Source organism: Macrotis lagotis, chromosome X, assembly GCF_037893015.1.
Source record: "Macrotis lagotis isolate mMagLag1 chromosome X, bilby.v1.9.chrom.fasta, whole genome shotgun sequence".
NCBI lineage: Eukaryota > Metazoa > Chordata > Mammalia > Peramelemorphia > Peramelidae > Macrotis > Macrotis lagotis.
The window spans coordinates 522,306,393-522,325,699 of record NC_133666.1 but is presented as its reverse complement, the minus strand read 5'-3'; the positions used below and the strand labels follow the sequence as shown (position 1 = coordinate 522,325,699).

General features: G+C 36.3%; 1 protein-coding gene across 4 annotated transcripts in view; it reads right to left on the bottom strand.

The window, feature by feature from the left end:
- Positions 1-19,307, bottom strand: part of ELOVL2 (ELOVL fatty acid elongase 2) — a 115,875-nt gene that overhangs the window by 9,549 nt on the left and 87,019 nt on the right. For 3 of the 4 annotated variants that reach the window (XM_074208037.1, XM_074208035.1, XM_074208034.1), the window contains 2 exons: positions 11,363-11,440; positions 175-346 (listed from right to left, as the gene is read on the bottom strand). In XM_074208037.1, coding sequence (XP_074064138.1) covers positions 175-346; positions 11,363-11,440 — 250 coding nt within the window. The remainder of the gene's footprint in view (positions 1-174; positions 347-11,362; positions 11,441-19,307) is intronic. The other variant, XM_074208036.1, reaches the window with a different exon arrangement.

The window sequence follows — 19,307 nt, the reverse complement described above, 5'->3', positions numbered from 1 at the left end:
TTCCTGATTTTGTTCATCTTGTATCCTGGAAACCTGAATCAATCTTTGGGGTCTAGAGATCTGAGATATCAACCTCTGTTATTGCAGCTGATGCTGATGCTACACTACTAAGGATTGAACTGTTAGGGTCAGGATAACATTTATCAAGAAGTGAATGAATGACCAAATCCTTACTTTGTCCACATGGTATCCAATTTAGAACACACCACCAGATGTTAAACATTGAAGTATGATGGTACACATGGAGAAAAGTAATCTGACTGGTTTTCTTCCTCAGAACAAAGAAGATTGTATCCATGAATTCTATCAGTTTGGAGAAGTAGTACCACCACAGGACTCTGGCTACCTACAAAGTGAAAAAGAAGAGTTACTTTTAAATGTAATAAATTGGGAAACAATCTTTACAACTAATGATTCTGACAAAGGACTCATTTCTAAAATATACAGAGAACTGTGTCATATTTTTCTTTTAAAAAAAGCCATTCCCCAATTGACAAATGGTCAAAGGATATGCAAAGGCAATTTACAAATGAGATTAAAGCAATCCATAGCCATATGAAAAATTGCTCTAAATCATTATTAGAGAAATGCAAATTAAAGCCTCTCTGAGGTACCACCTCACATCTCTTAGACTGGCCAATATGACCAGAAAGGATAATGATCATTGTTGGAAGGGTTGTGGGAAATCTGGGACACTATTACACTGGTGGTGGAGCTGTGAACTTATCCAACTTTTCTGGAGAGAAATTTGGAACTACACCCAAAGGGCAACAAAAATGAGCAATACCACTACTGGGTCTATACCCTGAAGAGATGATGGAAAAGGGTAAAAAAATCACTTGTACAAAAATATTCATAGCAGCACTGTTTGTGGTGGCAAAGAATTGGAAATCAAGTAAATGTCCTTCAATTGGGGAATGGCTTAGCAAACTGTGGTATATGTATGCCATAGAACACTATTGTTCTATTAGAAACCAGGAGGGATGGGAATTCAGAGAAGCCTGGAGGGATTTGCATGAACTGATGCTGAGTGAGATGAGCAGAACCAGAAAAACACTGTACACCCTAACAGCAACATGGGGGTGATGTTCAACCTTGATGGACTTGCTCGTTCCATCAGTGCAACAACCAGGGACAATTTTGGGCTGTCTGCAATGGAGAATACCATCTATATCCAAGAACCGTGGAGTTTGAACAAAGTTCAAAGACTATTCCCTTTAATTTAGGAAATAAACCAGATATCTTATTATCTGATCTTGTTATCATGTATACTTTTTGTTTCTTCCTTAAGGATATGATTTCTCTCTCATCACACTCAATTTGGATCAATGTACAACATGGAAACAAAGTAAAGACTGACAGATTGCTTTCCATGGTGGGGGGGGAGGGAAGTAAGATTGGGGGGAAATTGTAAAACTCAAATAAAATCTTTAATAAAAAAAAAGGGAGGGTAGAAGAGTTACTTTTGTACCAGAGCACTAACCTTTCATGTATTTACCATGCTTCATTGAAATCATTCTCTACTTATTTCATATGCATAGAATTTAGCTCTTCAAATAAGGGAAAAGGCATGTTTTCCTCTTCCTTCTCACCAAAATGAGAAGGGGAGCAACTTCTGGGTCCTTGCTACTTCAGGCAGGCCTCTCAGTGCTTCACAATTGTAAACCTCATGCTAAAAAATACCTCTTTTATAGTTATTGCCTAGAACTCTCATATTTAAACCTGAGATGCTTCCAGAGATAGTGCAAACATTGATAACTAGAATATCATGTTCTTTTCTGGGTAATTAATCATGAGATTGTAATGCTTAACATCTATATAAAAGATTTATTCTGCATAAAGTTTCATACTTCCCCCTCCTTTCACTGTTTTCAACATTCCCCCCCCCACATATAAAAAAATAAAACTCCCAATCCTCTGAATAGATTTGAGTTGATAACACTGATAGAACTCTATGGAAGTTCAAATCCATGATGACAAGAATTGTAATTTAAAGTGGATGATAACACTGCTAGTTGTTTGTCCAGACATCTAGAAAGCAATTTACAAATGTTAAACTGTACATATACTTTGAACTAGAGATACCAAAGGACTACAATTTTTATAGCATCTCTTCTCATAATAGCAATCAACTGGAAATTAAGGAAAGCCTCAATAATTGGGAGATGGTAGAATAATGGAAAACAATGTGGCACAATAAATGAAGAAAGATAATTTCTTTTTTGTTACAAAATTTATTTTTTTCTCAATTATATGCAAAATGGTTTTATAATCATTTTTTAAAACTTGGTTATACATATACAGTTGTGTACAATATATTTCCATATTAGTCATGAAGTGAAAGAAAAGAGACCAAAAATCAAAATCACCCAAGAAAATAAAGGAAAAAGTATTCATTTAACTCCATTCATTCTTTTTCTGCAGATGAATAGCATAATTTCTTTGGAACTGTCTTGGATCATTGTACTGCTGAGAATAGTTAAGTCATTCACAGCTGATTATTGTACAATATTGCTGTTACTCTGTACAATGTTTCCCTGGTTTTGCTCAGTTCATGTAAGTCAAGGTGTAAGAAAGATGATTTCATAGAAATCTGAAAAGACTTGTATGAAGTGAGTAGAACAAGGATAACTTTACAAATATATGACAGTAAAAAACAACTTAGAAAGTCCCAAGAATTCTAATCAATACAGTGAACCACCACAAATTCAAAGGAAAGCTGAAGCATGCTCCTTTCTTCCTTCTGACCAGAGTGGTGATGAATTCATACTGTCAAATGGAACCTACATTTTCTGATAGCCAATGGAGGAATTTGTTTTGCATGACTATTCATATTTGTTACAAGGCTTTTCTCTTTTTTCTTCTGTGTATCTGTGAGTATGTGTGTCATTCATGTATATGTGTATATGTATACACAGAATTTAAAAAATTTTTTGCACAGAGAAAGAAAATAATTTTAATGGAAAAATTAAATTTTAAAAATTTTTTAAAGAACTAAATGGGAAGTATTCCAGAACTGGAGATAGGTAAATGTCTTGACTTTCAGAAATGAGGAGGACTCTTCAATACATATAACTAGATCAGTGAAATGTTAATCCTCATGAACAAAATAGAAAGATGTAGCAGTAAGCTGTGATCTTGGAACTAGCTAATAAATGTACTAATTGTGATTAATGGATTGATCTCAGTCTGGAGGAAAGTGTAAGCATCTTACACATAATAGATGCTTAATAAATGCTTGATGATTAATTGACTGAAGAAGACATGCTAAATTAAACAAATTCAACTAACATTTATTAGTCACCTGTTTTGAAGATAAAGAGGGCAGCTAGGTGGTACAGTAGATAGAGCACTGAATTTGGAAGATTCATCGTCCTGAGTTCAAATCCGGCCTTAGACATTTATTAGCTGTGTGACCCTGGGCAAATCACTTTACCATGTTTGTCTCAGTTCCACATCTGTGAAATAAACTGGAGAAGGAAAATGCAAACCACTCCAGTATATTTGTCAGGAAGACCTCTAATGGTTGATTAAACACAACTGAAACAAAAGTAAAGATGAAGAGGGGGTATGCTGCCTTTGGGAGATTTCAAAGATTTTTTAATAACTATAATCTTCCCTGAAACAAGGTCCAACATTTTGCTAATGTTATAAGACTGTAAATCATAGAACAATCTTTAAATTATTGAAATAAGATAATAGAGTAGCCTATGATAGATGTAACACATCAAAAACAAGGAATCCTAAAGGAGAAGTGGAGTAAAGGATGACAGACATCAAAGGAACAAAAGAGCAAAAGCAAGTCAAGGTTAATTGATGGATAATTCATAATCTGAACTAACTAGGTGCTGCAGTGAATAGTGTACTTAATAACTTAGTTATTTAGATACTTAATAACTGTGTGACCCTGAACAAGTCACTTAACCTCTTTTACCTCAGTTCCTACTCTTGCAGGGTTGTTGTGAGAATTACCAAAATGCTTGACATAGGACTTGGTATAGAGTAAGCCCTATATAAATGTTAGTTGTTATTATTTGCTCCACTAGTATCCTTATAATACAGGAGAAATCAAAAAGCATGTTAGATGGATCTCCTGTGATGGGAAGACATGGACAAGAATAACACAGGGAAAGCAGGCAGGTATAGGCAACCACCAGCATCACTGGAGATGTGACATCACAGATTAATTTATATAAATACACACACACACACACACACACACACACAGTATCAGAGACAAAAATAAAGTAAACGGGTTTTGCCTTTGAGGAATTCATATCTTTTTAGATGACATGCTTAACTGACTTATGGATGCCATGAAGCTTGGAGAGACTTTCAAATAAATGGATGAGAAAATCAGAATCCAAAAGGATTTCAGTAGTCCACTGGCATTTATGAATCAAGCATGATGTGCCAGGCACTGTGATGAAAGCACCAATCCAAGAAGATAAAGATGAACACAGGCAGAAGTCCCACATTTGAGTTTACAAAAATATCAACTAGGAAAAGGGAGACTGAATAGTGAAAAAGATCTGAGGATTGGAGTAGACTGAAAACTCCTTATCAGTCAACAGTACAATTTAATAGAAGCAGAGTGTCCAGAATGAGAGGGGCTAAATCCCTCAGTGCCTTGGTAAGCATTTTAGGAAGAACATGTATTAAATGGAATGTGAAAAGAAGAGAGCCACCAGGAATACAAGGAGACTAAAAGACAAGTCATCTAAAAACAGGTCGAATGAACCAGACATTTTAGCTTGCATAAGAAGAGATTAGTAGAAAACATTAGAGTTACCTCTAAGTATTTGAAGGATTGTTATGTATAAAGAGTGATTAGACACCTTTTCTGTCTCTATCAAATGGGAAGAACTAGGTAGGACCAAAGTATGGAAAGTGCAGGGGGGTAAAACATAGGACTGTAGATTTAAAGCTTGAGATCACTGAATCTCACTGCCCTTATTTTCTAGATGATCCATCTGAAAGGTTAGAGTAACTCCACACAGCTAGTAAAAATCTGAGGCAGAACTTGAATCTAAGTCTTTTTAACTCTAAGTCCAGTGCTCTATCCACTATTTTATACTGCCTCTTCCCCAAATTCCATTTGAACTTAAGGAAAAAGTTTCTTAACAATTATATGAATCTAAAAAAGTGGATGTCTCAGGAGGTAACTCTTGAAGTACAATATGGATGAAGTACAATCTCTGTCAGAGATGTTGGAGAAAGTGTCCTGTCTCAAAAATAAAGATAACTCACATTTATACCCCTCTTTTAAGTTTTGTAAAGTACTTATTATCTTATTTAATATTTTTTGGGGGGGGTAATGCTATGGGGTTAAGTGACTTGCCCATGGTCACACAGCTAGATAATTATTAAGTGTCTGAGACCAGATTTGGACTCAGGTCCTCCTGACTACAGGGCTGGTGCTCTATCCACTGTGCCATCTAGCTGCCTTCTTATTTAATCTTTATAACAACCCTGAGATACATGCTACTATTATCCTCATTTTGCAGATGAGGAAACTGAGGTTAAGTGACTTGCTGGGGTCTCACAGTTAATAAGTATATATGAGAGAAGAGGATTTGAACTCAGGCCTTTTTTATTCCAGCAACTCTATCCACTAGGTCAAGCTGCCTCTTTAATATGGATTTGCTTAGGGCGGCTAGGTGGTGCAATGGATAGAGCACCCACCCTGAAGTCAGGAGTACCTGAGTTCAAATCCGGCCTCAGACACTTAATAATTACCTAGCTCTGTGGCCTTAGGCAAGCCACTTAACCCCACTGCCTTGCAAAAACCTAAAAAAAAAAATGGATTTGCTTAGATGACTGCTGAAGTTTCTTCTAACTTTGAGATTCTGTGATTACTTATATAATAGAGACACAGAAATGTAAAAGATGGCAGGACCCTTCCTCCTTCCCTAGGCTTTCTATACTTTTGACTTATTAAGAGTTTACCTGAAAAAGATCTTGTTCAGCAGATTGGAACCTCCATATGAACTAATACTGAAAATATGGCAGCCAAAATGGCTAATGTCATCTTAGGCTACATTGAAAGGCCGAGTGACAAGAAGGAGGGAGGAGATGTAGTTCTCCTGTACTCTGACACCAATCAGATCCATTTGGAGCACTGTGCTCAGTTCTGAATTACCACATTGTAGGAAGGGTATTAATAATCTAGAGAACATAACAGGAGATGCTTAAGGATCTTGATATCATTCCATGACGATTACTAATGGAACTAAGAATATTTATTTGAAGGAGACTCAGTGGGGAATAGCTAGAATATGTCTTCTAGTTCCAAATCTATGATTCTATGTCTATGAAATGCTGTCTGTTACATAGGAAAAGGATGAGACTTGTTCTCTTTGGCCATAAAGAGTAGAAATAGAAGTAATGGGTAGAAAGTATAACACATGTTGGCTATTTGAAAGTAGAATGAACCAGCTTGGAAAGCTGTGAACTACCCTTTAATAGAGATTTAAATTTAAGCAAAAACTCTATAACCACTTCTTGGTATATGGGTTAGAGACTACTTGTTCAGAAAAGGGGTGGATCAAATGGCTTCTGAGGGCACTTGTATAGCTGAAATTTGGAGTTACAAAAGAAGTACTTGGATCTTAGCTTTGCTTAATTGTGTGGTCTTGGGCAAGTCACTTCATTTATTTGAAACTTGGTTTCCTCATCAGTTAAAAAAAAGATCATACAAGTGGCATTATTCCCCATCATCTAAGATGGGTGCCAAAGTTAAATGAACTAATTTATTTTTAAAGCACTTTATGAATCATGAAGTGCTGTGCAAATGTCAGCAATTATTATAATACCTTATATTGCTATTAAAACTGATGCCTCAGGAGATCAAAGCAATCCATAGCCATATGAAAAATTGCTCTAAATCATTAATTATTAGAGAAATGCAAATGAAAGCTTCTCTCAGGTACCACCTCACACCTCTCAGACTGGCCAACATGACCAGAAAGGACAATGATCAATGTTGGAAGGATTGTGGGAAATCTGGGACACTATTACACTGGTGGTGGAGCTGTGAACTCATCCAACCTTTCTGGAGAGAAATTTGGAACTATGCCCAAAGGGCAACAAAAATGAGCATACCCTTTGACCCAGCAATACCACTACTGGGTCTATACCCTGAAGAGATGATGAAAAAGGGTAAAAACATCATTTGTACAAAAATATTCATAGCAGCCCTGTTTGTGGTGGCAAAGAATTGGAAATCAAGTAAATGTCCTTCAATTGGGGAATGGCTTAGCAAACTGTGGTACATGTATGTCATGGAACACTATTGTTCTATTAGAAACCAGGAGGGATGGGAATTCAGGGAAGCCTGGAGGGATTTGCATGAACTGATGCTGAGTGAGATGAGCAGAACCAGAAAAACACTGTATACCCTAACAGCAACATGGGGGTGATGTTCAACCTTGATGGACTTGCTCGTTCCATCAGTGCAACAACCAGGGACAATTTTGGGCTGTCTGCAATGGAGAATACCATCTATATCCAGATAAAGAGCCCTGGAGTTTGAACAAAGTTCAAGGACTATTCCCTTTAATTTAGGGGGGGGGAAACCAGATATCTTATTGTCTGATCTTGTTATCTCTTATACTCTTTGTTTCTTCCTTAAGGAGGTGATTTCTCTCTCATCACACTCAATTTGGATCAATGTACAACATGGAAACAAAATAAAGACTGACAGATTGCTTTCCATGGGGGGTGGGGGTGGGAGAGGGAAGTAAGATTGGGAGAAAAATTGTAAAACTCAAAATCTTTAATAAAAGAAACTGATGCCTCAGTCAGAAGCTTTTGAAAGATGGTTATCCTAGTCACAAGGATTTCCATACAAAGAGATTGTATAATCTCCTATTTAGCTCTCCAGGATGTAATTCTTTCTGTTAGAAAATTATGCTTGTATATCTATCTCTCTGTAACTTGAAATGAATAAGAATCCAATGAAATGATGATTGGATTGAAATTCTTTACATCTCTGGCATGTCCTGTGAAGATCCCATGATATCTGGCTTGGTATATTAATAACTCACACTCATAATACTCTTTAGAGATTAAAAGCATGCCATTCACTAAGACCCTGTGAAGGACCTTGTGGAATATTACTCTGCTTTCATTTAGAGAAACTTAAATTACTAAATTATTTATCTATGGTCACACCACTAATATCTTAGATTTGAACTGAGGTTCTTTTTAAAAATTTTTTTTCCGATTACATGTAATTACATGTAAAGAAAAGTTTTCAACATTCATTTTTCTGCAAGGTTTTGAGTTTCTCATTTTTCTCCCTCCCTTCCTTCCCTCCCCACTTCCCTTGACAGCAAGTAATATGATATATGTTATACATGTGCAACAATGGCTAACATATTTCTATATTAGTCTTGTGAAAGAAGAATGAGAACAAAAGGGGGGGAAAACCATGAGAAGGAAAAAAGAGAAAAAAATTTTAAAAAGTGAAATTAATATCCTTTTGTCTGCATGCAGACTCCAGTTCTTTCTCTGGATATAGATGGTCATTTTAGAATTGTCTTTGTTTACTGTATTGCTGAGAAGAACTAAGCCTATCATAGTTGATCATACAATGTTGCTGTTAATGTGTACCTGATTCTACTCACTTCACTAAATATCAATTCATGCAAATCTTTCCAGGTTTTTCTGAAATCCACCTTTTCATGATTTCTTATAGAACAATCATATTCGATTACATACTTATACCACAATTTGTTCAGCCTTTAACCAATTAATGAGCATCCCCTCAATTTCCAATTCTTTGCTACTACAAAAAGAATTGCTATAAATATTTTTGTACATGTGGCCTTTTCTCCTTTTTCATGACCTCTTTGGGATGCAGACTTAGTAGTGGTACTGCTGGATCAAAGGGTAGGCACAGCTTTATTACCCTTAGAGCATATGAACTGAGGATCTTGATGCAAATTTCAAAACTTTTTGCGCTAAATTAATTTGCCCTGTCTCATAGAAATTATTCATCTACTTCTTAAAATTTGTTTGATCCTTATAAGGTACATATTTTTCAATAATTGCAGTGCAGTGCTGGTAAGCTTTTAACAGCTCTCCAGAAAAAAATTATAAACACATTAAAAAAGCAGAATTTGTGCTATTAATATTTCCCAATCTTTTTTTAAGCTTAGACAATCAAGAAAACAGTGAGTCAGACCTGATTTATGGCCTTTGCAGATTTCTGAGTAGTAAATGTTCACACTGAAAATTGAACAATAAGCTCTCTAGAACTTATTAGAGCTGGCTTCAGTATAGCCCTGAACTGAGTCTAATATATATTGATTATTTTTACCAGTTACCTGAATAATGGAGTAAAGAATAAATGAGTTAAGGTAGCTGATGTTGCCAAATTAAGAATGGCCTGGTTAGGACCAAATTTTAAAATCAGGGTTAGAATTCAAAGTGAAGTTTACTCTGGCACCTAGCATATTGTTTTTCATTCATTGGGTGTTTATTAATTATGGAATTCAATTGCACTGATCTAAACAAAACAAAGAAAGCCCACCTAGAAAGAAAAAACAAAAGTGGATAACAGTAATTGCAGGTCCATACTAGATGATTGCATTTCAAAGACTGTTACTGGATGTTCCCCCAAAAGAGTGCATAATGTAAGAAATCATAACATAGTTCTCCTGTTATAAATAGCAGAGAATAAGATCAACAACTGGCAGAAGAGAGAACTAAGAAGGGACTTTGAAAACAATCATGAAGATCAGAACATTAGGAAAGAACCGAGTTTATTTATCCTGAAAGGTGAGGGAGTAATTTAATAATGTCATTCAAATGTATGAAAGATTCTTATACAGAGAAAAGAGAACAGTCATTCAGTGTTTCTTCTGGGAATATAAATAGAAATATGCAGCAATGATAATTAAATTTAAAATTTTACTGACAGTAAGAAATATTGAGAGGTAGCATAGGATTAGTGCATAGATAAAATAAACTCCCAGTCAGAAAGTGATTCTTGTTAGCTGTATTAACTACTATGGGCAAGTCAACTAAACCCTCACTCTAGGCCAGAGATGTCAAACTCTTGGTGGCAAAATTTCCCAAACCAGATTAAAATATGTTGGGAAATATTTAACACAATAAATAAGAAGATAATACAACATACATAATTTGTTGTTTTCTAAGTCATTCTGTGCTTGCAGGGACCCATTTCTATTTGAGTTTTACTAGCTGTGTGACCTTGGGCAGACTACCTAACCCTGACTGTCTCCCATCCAGGGCAGTCTCCAGTCATTCTGATTTCATATCTGACCACTGGACCTGGATGGCTGTGGAGGACAAAATGAAGCTGGTGACTTAGCATAGCACCTCCCTCACTCAAATCCAATTCATGTGTTTGTCATGGCATTGTCTGCCTGATGCCATGATCTTTGAGAATGAAGGACAAATATCAGGTAACTCTCAGAGCAGGTATAAATCTGCTAGAGGGTATTTTCACACTGAAAGTTCTCAGTGAAATCACAGATCTGATGTGAGAGAGATTAAGAAATCAAGATGAAGACAGAGACAGACAGACACACAGACAGAGTGACACTGAACTAGTTTGTCAGGACAAACAGTAAATCTCTGACCTCTTCAAAAAACACAAATTTTCATCTGCCAGGATCATTTAAATGTAGAAGTGCCAAATAGTAGATAGATTGATTAGATAAAATTAACACATTTCTGTTTGACTAACATTTCTGATTAAGTAGATAAAATTAACAAGAATATTTCTGAAATCAGTATTAATATTACATCCCCCCTCCCCCAGGTCAAACCCCAGGAGGTCAGAGTTTGGGCCCTCATTAGTTCACAGTGAATATAAATAACATTCTATTTTGGCCAGAAGTCCTAAGGGTCTTCCCCTCCCAGACTGATTTTTTTGTTTTGATTAGGTAAAAGTGGTCACTTTGCCTCATCTCTTATTGCTCCTTAATCACTTAATGGGCCTTATCTCAGTTCAGACTAAGACCAGTTAAAGACCTTAGTATAAAAAAACTAAATCTCCCACTGCATCCAGGATCATCTCCAGTCATCTTGATCCATATCTGGCTTCTGGACCCAGATGACTTTAAAGGGGAAAGTGAGTCAGACCTCACTCACTCAAATCCAATTCACTTGCATATCATGGCATCACTTTCCTGACAAACAAGGCAACTGATCCAATATGGAAAACTTGTTGTTTTACATTTCAGCAACTATGAGAAATCTCAAAAATGGTATTCTATTCTCACCAAAGACAGGAATCCTCCTCCCATCCAACTCCATGACAGTGGGTAAACCTAAAAACTCTCAAAGAGACCTATATAGAGCTGTCAGTTTTCTATTTGAGGCTCACCCGTATATCTGCTTCTCCTGCACTGATGAGATTCTGACACTGTAAGTTGTACCCTCCTTCCCAAGTGGCAAGAATGAGCTAGAATAGAAACAAAAAAAAAAGAAAAAGAAAAGATAAAAAACAGCATAAAATGAATCTAAACAGAATCACTCATTCATGTTTTCTATTGGCATTTATTCAGGAAACTGACCAGGACTGGGCTTGTGCCAGTTCATTCTTAAACTGATACTATCAAAGAACTTGATTCTTGTTTTGAACTGAATTCTTTTATTGTATTATATGCTACCTATTATATCAAACGTTGAATAATCTACAGCTGTTCAGTAATTTATAATTTAGCTGACATTGTAGAAATATATTTTTATATTTTTTAGAAATTCTCCAACCCTGTTTTCATCATCTCTTTATTCATCAGAATTACTTTTTACATGAAAACTTAAGGATGCTCAGCTTAAACATCAAAATCAACTTTTTTTTTTTTCTTCTGTCTTGAAAAACTAGTTAAAAACCACTTTTATTTTTCCTTCTGTTACAGTGGTCTAAAAAAAATTGACTAACACAAACTGAGTATGGGTCACAGGGCATTTGTGCTTGGAATAAGTTTAGAATACTGAATTGTCTATAAGAAATAGTCTCTAGGTGTTGTTTGAAAATCTGTCCACTTTTTAAATCTGACATGCCTTGTCGAAACAGCCTTTTCTTCCCCACACCCCTTTCTCTCACTTCTTGGATTTGCATTTATTTTAATTAATTGTATCCAAAGAAAGTGATCTTCCCAGTCAGTAAGGTTCCAGTCAGGTAAGAAACTTTTCTTTTTGTGCATCTTGTTTCTGAAGTTATATCACAGAACCCATTTTATCTGCAAAACTACCCATTATTGTCTTGTATATTTAAATTTAAATTTTATTTTTTCTCAATTGTATGCAAACAAAAATTTTAAACATTTATTTATTTTTAGGATTTTGCAAGGCAAATGGGGTTAAGTGACTTGCCCAAGGCCACACAGCTAGGCAATTATTAAGTGTCTGAGGTCAAATTTGAACTCAGGCCATGACTCCAGGGCTGGTGCCCTATCCACTGTGCCACCTAGCTACCCCTAAATTTAAAAAATTTAAAAAAAATTTGGGTTCCATATTTTCTCTCTCTCTGCTCCCTCCCCCTCTCCTTGAGAAGACAATTTATTGAGATAATGCATGTACAGTCATGCAAAAAATTTCTATTTTAGCCATGTTGCAAAAGAAAATGTAGATTAAAAGAACCTCAAGAATAGCAAATTTTTAAAAGATGCTTCAATCTGCATTCAGACTACATAAGTTTTCCTCTGGAGGTGGGTAGCATTTTTCATCATAAATTATTTGAAATTATCTTGGATCACTGTAAAGCTGAGAATAGTTAAAGTGGATCATTATACAATATTGCTGATACTGCATACAATAGTCTCCTGGTTCTGTTCATTTCACTTTGCATAAGTTCATGTAAGTCTTCCCATTTTTTTTCTGAAAGCATCCTGATGGTATTTCTTTTGAGTCTTCCATCACAATCATATACCATAATTTGTTTAGCTGTTTCCCAATTTCTAATTCTTTCACACCACAAAAAGGGCTACTACAAATATTTTTGTTCACATAGGTTCTTTACCTTTTCCTTTGATCTCTTTGGGTTACAGATCTGGTAGTAGTATTGCTGGATCAAAGTTATCACAGTTTGACAGCTTTTATGGGCACAGTTGCAAATTATTCTCCAGAAAGGTTGGATCAGTTCACAACTTCACCAATAGTATCATTAGTGAACCTATTTTTCCCCACACACCCTCTAGCATATTTCATTTTTGGTTTTGTCACATTTGTTTAATCATTTTTCAGTCATGTTTAACTCTTTGTGATCTCATTTGGGGTTTTCTTAACAAAGACACTGGAGTAGTTTGCCATTTCCTTCTCTAGTGCATTTTTTTACAGATGAGGAAACTGAGGCAAATAAGTTAAGTGAGTGGTACAAGGCTAGTAAGTGTATGAGGCCAGATTTGAATTCAGGAAGATAAGTGATTCCTGACTCCAGGCCTAGTACTCTATTCATCTAGCTATCTTATTAGACAATCTGATAGGTATGAAGTGGTACTTTAGGGGTATTTTAATTTACATTTCTATAAAAAACATCTTATTAGTATTTAGAACTTTTTTTCATGAGTTCACAAGAGCTTTGTGATCAGATACTTGACAGGTCTACGAAAAAGAAAATAATTTCAACCTTTTTTGCATATATCCTGAAAATTCCCTTCTTTTCTTTGGATGGATTCTAGATTCAAAGACAAAATTCTGATGTGGAGAAATCTAGGACAGATAGAATTTAGATTTCCTTTTGGATACTGGTGGGCTTCTTTGTTGACTTGTAAAAAAGCTGTTTCTTTAAAAGATTTGTGATTTCATTGGTAGGATTGCTCTAACCACTGAGAGAGATCACAACTACTCCTCAATTTAGTAAATGGTTCAGTGAATTGCTGGGTCTCAACCCCCATCATCACCTGATAACTGTCCTGCTGATGAACTCAGCTAGTGTGGTCCTTCAGTTAAAGACCCATACAATCTTCTGTAAGGTCCATGCCTGAAAATGACCTAACTGGGTAGGACCCCATAGTGCTTGTGCTCTTTGAAAACCTTCAAACCTGGTCCATAAAATGGAGATCTAGAGCTCATCAATTCAACTGGTAAATGGTACTGCTGCTTAGAGCAAGGAGTCAGCAAACTGGTCTGATAGATAGGACTCACTCCCAGGTTTTGAATAACTCTTAAGCTAAGAATGATTTTTACACTTGTAAATAAAGTTTCATTGTACTTGATAATGTACAAACCATTTTTAGGGCCATACAAAAGCATAAAATAGGACAGGTGTGGCTGGGAAAGGGTGTGGTCAAATAATTAACCTATCCTGGGCCTAAAGAATTCAATTGCAAGAAAAGTTGCACAAGTCTGTCACATAGGTCACTAATTTCTTCTATTCCTATTACTCAATGGAATGGAAGCACAAACATCATGAGGGTTCAAGAGTCTTTTTTTTTTTGACAAGGCAAATGGGGATTAAGTGACTTGCCCAAATTCTCACAGCTAAGTATGTATTAACTGTCTGAGGTTGGGCAGTGCTCTGTCCATTGTACCATCTAGCTCCCAAGAGTCTTTGATGGGTCTCTGCAAACTCATCTGAGCTTTGGATAACTGGAAATATTTCTGCCTAATGATCTTATCATAAGTATCCTGATTCCTAACCAATCTTCATACTGTTCTTTTTCTGCTTTGAATGATAAAAACAAGATATATTCTTTAAGTTATGGGTCCCAGGAATTCCTAATGTTATTCCTCTCTTTTATTTTTTGGCTTGTTCCTCATTTCAGGGGAGAAAATCAGGAAGGCCATTCTTATGATATACTAATTGTAGTTGGATGGAGACAAAAGCAATCCAATAGATCTCTATCTTCCATAAGGTCTTGTGGATATTTTCTTTTAAATGCCTTAAATTTAGGGAAAAAAAGGAGTTGTTGGGTTTCTTAAATGTCTGCTAATGCTATCCATCTATTACTTCCCATACCCTCACTGGCTATGCAAATTATCATCCTGAAGAGACCAAATATTGATTAGTGTCCTAGGCATATAGAAAAGGAAGTTCTGCATGCCTGTTGGGATTTAATAAAAATTGCATTATTATTATGATAAAAATTTTGGTCTAAATCAGTACCTTTCCTCCCAGGACACTGGAACTCAACGGCTTCTAATATTGGCTTTGTTAAAAGAAACCAAAAAACCTTAAGTCACATCTACTATCTCAATTGATGCTAAATCTTTCTTCTCTCAAAAAACAAGAGATGGCACTCCAACAACTGAGATAGGCATTGTTTTTAAATATAAAGAGAGGGGAAAAAAGTCTGAAGCTTATTTTATTTGCATAGATCAAATCAGGTTGGAGCACTGGCCCACCCACAATAAAAGCTAGCAAAAGGAATAACACTGATTTTTCACAGATTGGAGGCCCTATGGCAGTGACCTCAACCTTACATATTCATGGTTCTTCTTCAGGTACAATCCTATTAAAACTGTTATAAGCCAAGAAAAAAAACATATGTTCAGTATGGGCTATTCAGCTACTATTCTTTTCCCCACTCCTCCCCATCCCTTATAATTCCAAATATTCTTTTTCCATGGTAGTTTCATTTCTGGTCCATCCTTTCAATTGACCTATTATGAGTGCCTTTTTTTCCCTGAAATCAAAGTCATGGAGCAAGAGGTTTTCTTAACAGACAAGAGACACAGACTTCTTCCCTGAAAGGAAATGAAGGGTTACAGGCAAGTGACCTTGGCCCAATAACTGCTCTGGATCTTTGTCTTTGGAATAGGAGTAAACTGAGGCTCTATAGCCTTTTGTGATCATATATGTTGGGAGATATATGGCATCTGGGAAATTAGCTACAATAAGGAGAAAATGAAGGGAAAAGAAGTGGGGTGTTTCTGTGAATGTGGTTAGGTAAAGGAAAGAAAAAAATAAGCAAATGAGAAAAAATCAATGACAAGATAGAGCAGGTTGTGCTACAAACCATAAAATTTAAAACCAGGAATGATAAAAAGAGAACAACTTTCAAGGATGATATGTCCATTATGTTCCTATGAACATAGCTAATTTCTGAGAGACAAATATCAGATTTTTTAAAAAGTATAATACTGGAGTATATGAGCAATAAAATACATTTAATTTAAGGTAGAAAGTTACATTGAATTGCTTGTGAGTTATTTGGGTTTTTTTATTGCAACTCCTTTGACTGATTTTTACTTCTCCAAATTTGACAGAAAATTCTTTCAAGGCTCATTTCAATTCCCAATTGCTCCATGAAAAACCTAGTTCGTGATCATAGATCATAAAACCATAGAGCTGAAAGGGTCATTTTAGAAGTTATCTAATCCAACCCCTCTCCTGAGATGAGGAATCTGAGATTGGGAAAGGTTAAGTGACTTGCCCAAAGTACCTGAGTTGTAAGAAGCCAGTGTAGGATTTGAATTCAAGTCCTTTGACTCCAAGTACAGCTCTCTCTCCTTATTGAGCAGAGCTCTAACACCTCCAAATTCCTATTGCATTTATCTGCACCAGTCATTTACATACATTTGAACCATTTGTTTATGTAATATATATCCGTCCCATATGTTGACCAACTCCAGGTCATTTCCTATTCTGACACAAGGCCAGCCATGTCTGCTGAACTGAGATTGACTTCCTAAGGAATAGTCTGGACACAAAAGGTACAATACAGGTTGCTAGAGTCAACTCTAGGGTATCAAGGTTGGAACAAATCAATGAATATGGGAGTAGAGGCACAGCAGAAATTCTACTACAGAGTGAAAGGAACTGTGCTAGAAGTGGATTAGAAGAAGAATGAGATATAGCTTACTCTCAGGGAGTTTATGCTCTGGTAGAGAGGTGATATGTTTACAAATTCAATATGACTTAGGTTATGCAGCTCAGAAAGAACAAAGATCTTTTAGAACATGGCAAGTGGATATGAGAAGTGTAAGGAATAAGATAGAATAGAAACAGTGCTCAGAGATTGGGGGGGGGGGTAGAAAGTGACTCCTAACTGGAGGAAGTGACATGTGAATTAGACCCAACAGGTAGAAAAGTGAAATGAGTGATTTTAAGCCTGATTTTAAGCACTGAGCCCAGAAAGGGCAAGGAGGAGAATGAAGAACAGTCAATGATCCAGTTGGAATTGAAATTAGAATACCTAAAAGAGAGTAAAGAGAATAAAAATTGGAAAGAGATAATATAGTCAAAGTATAAGGCAGAAATTCTTAATCATTTCTGTGTGTGTGTGTGCGTGTGTGTGTGTGTGATAGACCCCTTTCAAAGTCTGGTGAAATATATGGATCCTTTCTGGGAATAATGTTTTTAAATGTATATTTTAAAACATTCCGATTTACAAAGGAAATTAATTACATTGAACTACAGTTATCAAAGATACTTTGTTAATAAAAAGTTCATGGACTCAGATTAACCCAGGTGGAGAGGGATTGACAAGAGAAGGGGATTTTATTTTACACTGTAGGCAAAAAGGACCCACTGAAGTTCTTTGAGCAGGACAGTGGCCTGATCAGATATTTACACTAGGAAGATTATTTGACAAGAATGTTCAAGATGAATTACAAGGGGAAAGAGCAGAAAGGAAATTAGGCAGCAGACTCAGTGAGAATGGAAAGTGATACTTATGAAAGACATTAAAGGCAGAATCTTCATGATTTGACAGTTGATAGAATATGGGAGGTGAGAGTAGAAGAATCAAAGATGATAGTGTGGAAAATTAGGTAGAAAGAAGGTAGGATAGTGAGTATACAGACTATTCCCTTGAGAAGTCTGGAAGTGAAAGAAAAGCATAATAGCTAGAGAAAGTAGTAGAGTCAAGGAAAAAGAGGGAGTAGTGGGCATGGGTAGATCGAGTAGCAGATTTATAGAATGATAGGAAGAGATTAATAGGTAGGAATTACTGGATTAAAGATGAAAGATACCCCAAAATGTACATAGATGAAATCTGGTTACAATGGTTATCAAAGATGGAGATGGAAGGTCAGCTATAAGAGAGGAGGTATTTTCACTAACTAGCTCTATTTATTAATTGTGTTTTTATTATATCGATGATGTTACCTTCTCCCAAACTACAAGGCTAGCGTCAGTTTCAGCAGAATTGATTTTTATGTGGATCTCTGGGACAGAAGGTTATATATTTCATAAATTACATTCTCCATCTACACACAGGTACCTAAAATTCCCATTAGAAATTCATTCCTTTAGCTCAAAGTTTTGATCCCAGTTCAAAGGTATATCACAAATGTTTGTTGACTGCTTAGAATTCTTTTTTTGTTTTTTAGTTTTTGCTAGGGTTAAGTGGCTTGCCCAAGGCCACATGGCTAGGTAATTATTAAGTGTCTGAGGTCAGATTTGAACCCAGGTACTCCTGACTCCTGACTCTACCTGCGCCACCTAGCTGCCCCATAGAATTCTAACACTTTGAAGCTATTATCAATCATATCTTAGCATGAGAATGAGTTTTTTAAATATCTTCTCTTCAGTCAGCAAGTGTCAGGCTAGCTGCAACATGTTTGGAATACAAATACAAATGGGAGTTTACATTCTAATGAGGAAAGATAACTTGTAAAAGGAAGCTGAAAAAGGTGGTGTGAAAGGGAAATGGAGAAAGGTACCAGTGTTAAGATGAACTAGAGGAGTCTAGCTTGAAGTTTGTGAGAAACAAAGATACAGCTGGCCTAGGGTTCCCCTTTAAATGGAGATTCTGAATTCTAGGGCTGAAGGGACCTTCCAAGATGAGGAGTTTAGTGGGGGGGGGGGGGGAATGATGGAGGCATCTGGATTGCAGCATGAGAACAAGTTTTAACATGGAAGTATTAAAATCCCAAACTGAAACCTGAACTTCTGTGGTTCCCAGTTTTCCTGGTCCTGTTTTTAGCAGAGGAGAACCCTCCAGGGGGTTCATTTAAGGCTTTAAAAAGAAGTTCTTGATAGCATCTGAGTAAAATAATGAATGATTCTGCTGGCAGGACAAACAGTACTTGTTTTTATCCCTGTGAAAAAGCCCAAGTCTAGTGCTCTATAAAGGAGTGGGAAGTATGGGATGTCATGGGGGCAGCAAGAAAAGAGCTGGAATGTCTTCTCACACTTCCAGGGGTTAGTTGCCAGTCACAGAGATACCATTGAATCAGCCTCACAGAAATGCTGGGAATGCTTCTCAAGGAAACACTGGGCTGACATAAGAGCAAACCGAGATTGCTCTGACTCACTTCTCCACACTGTGGGGAGGGTGCTTGGGTAAAAAGAATTTAGAAGTTGCCTATTATCCCCATTTAAGACCCCACTAGTTGCACTGCTGTCCTTCTCATCTTCAATTATTCAAAGCAGCTAAGGG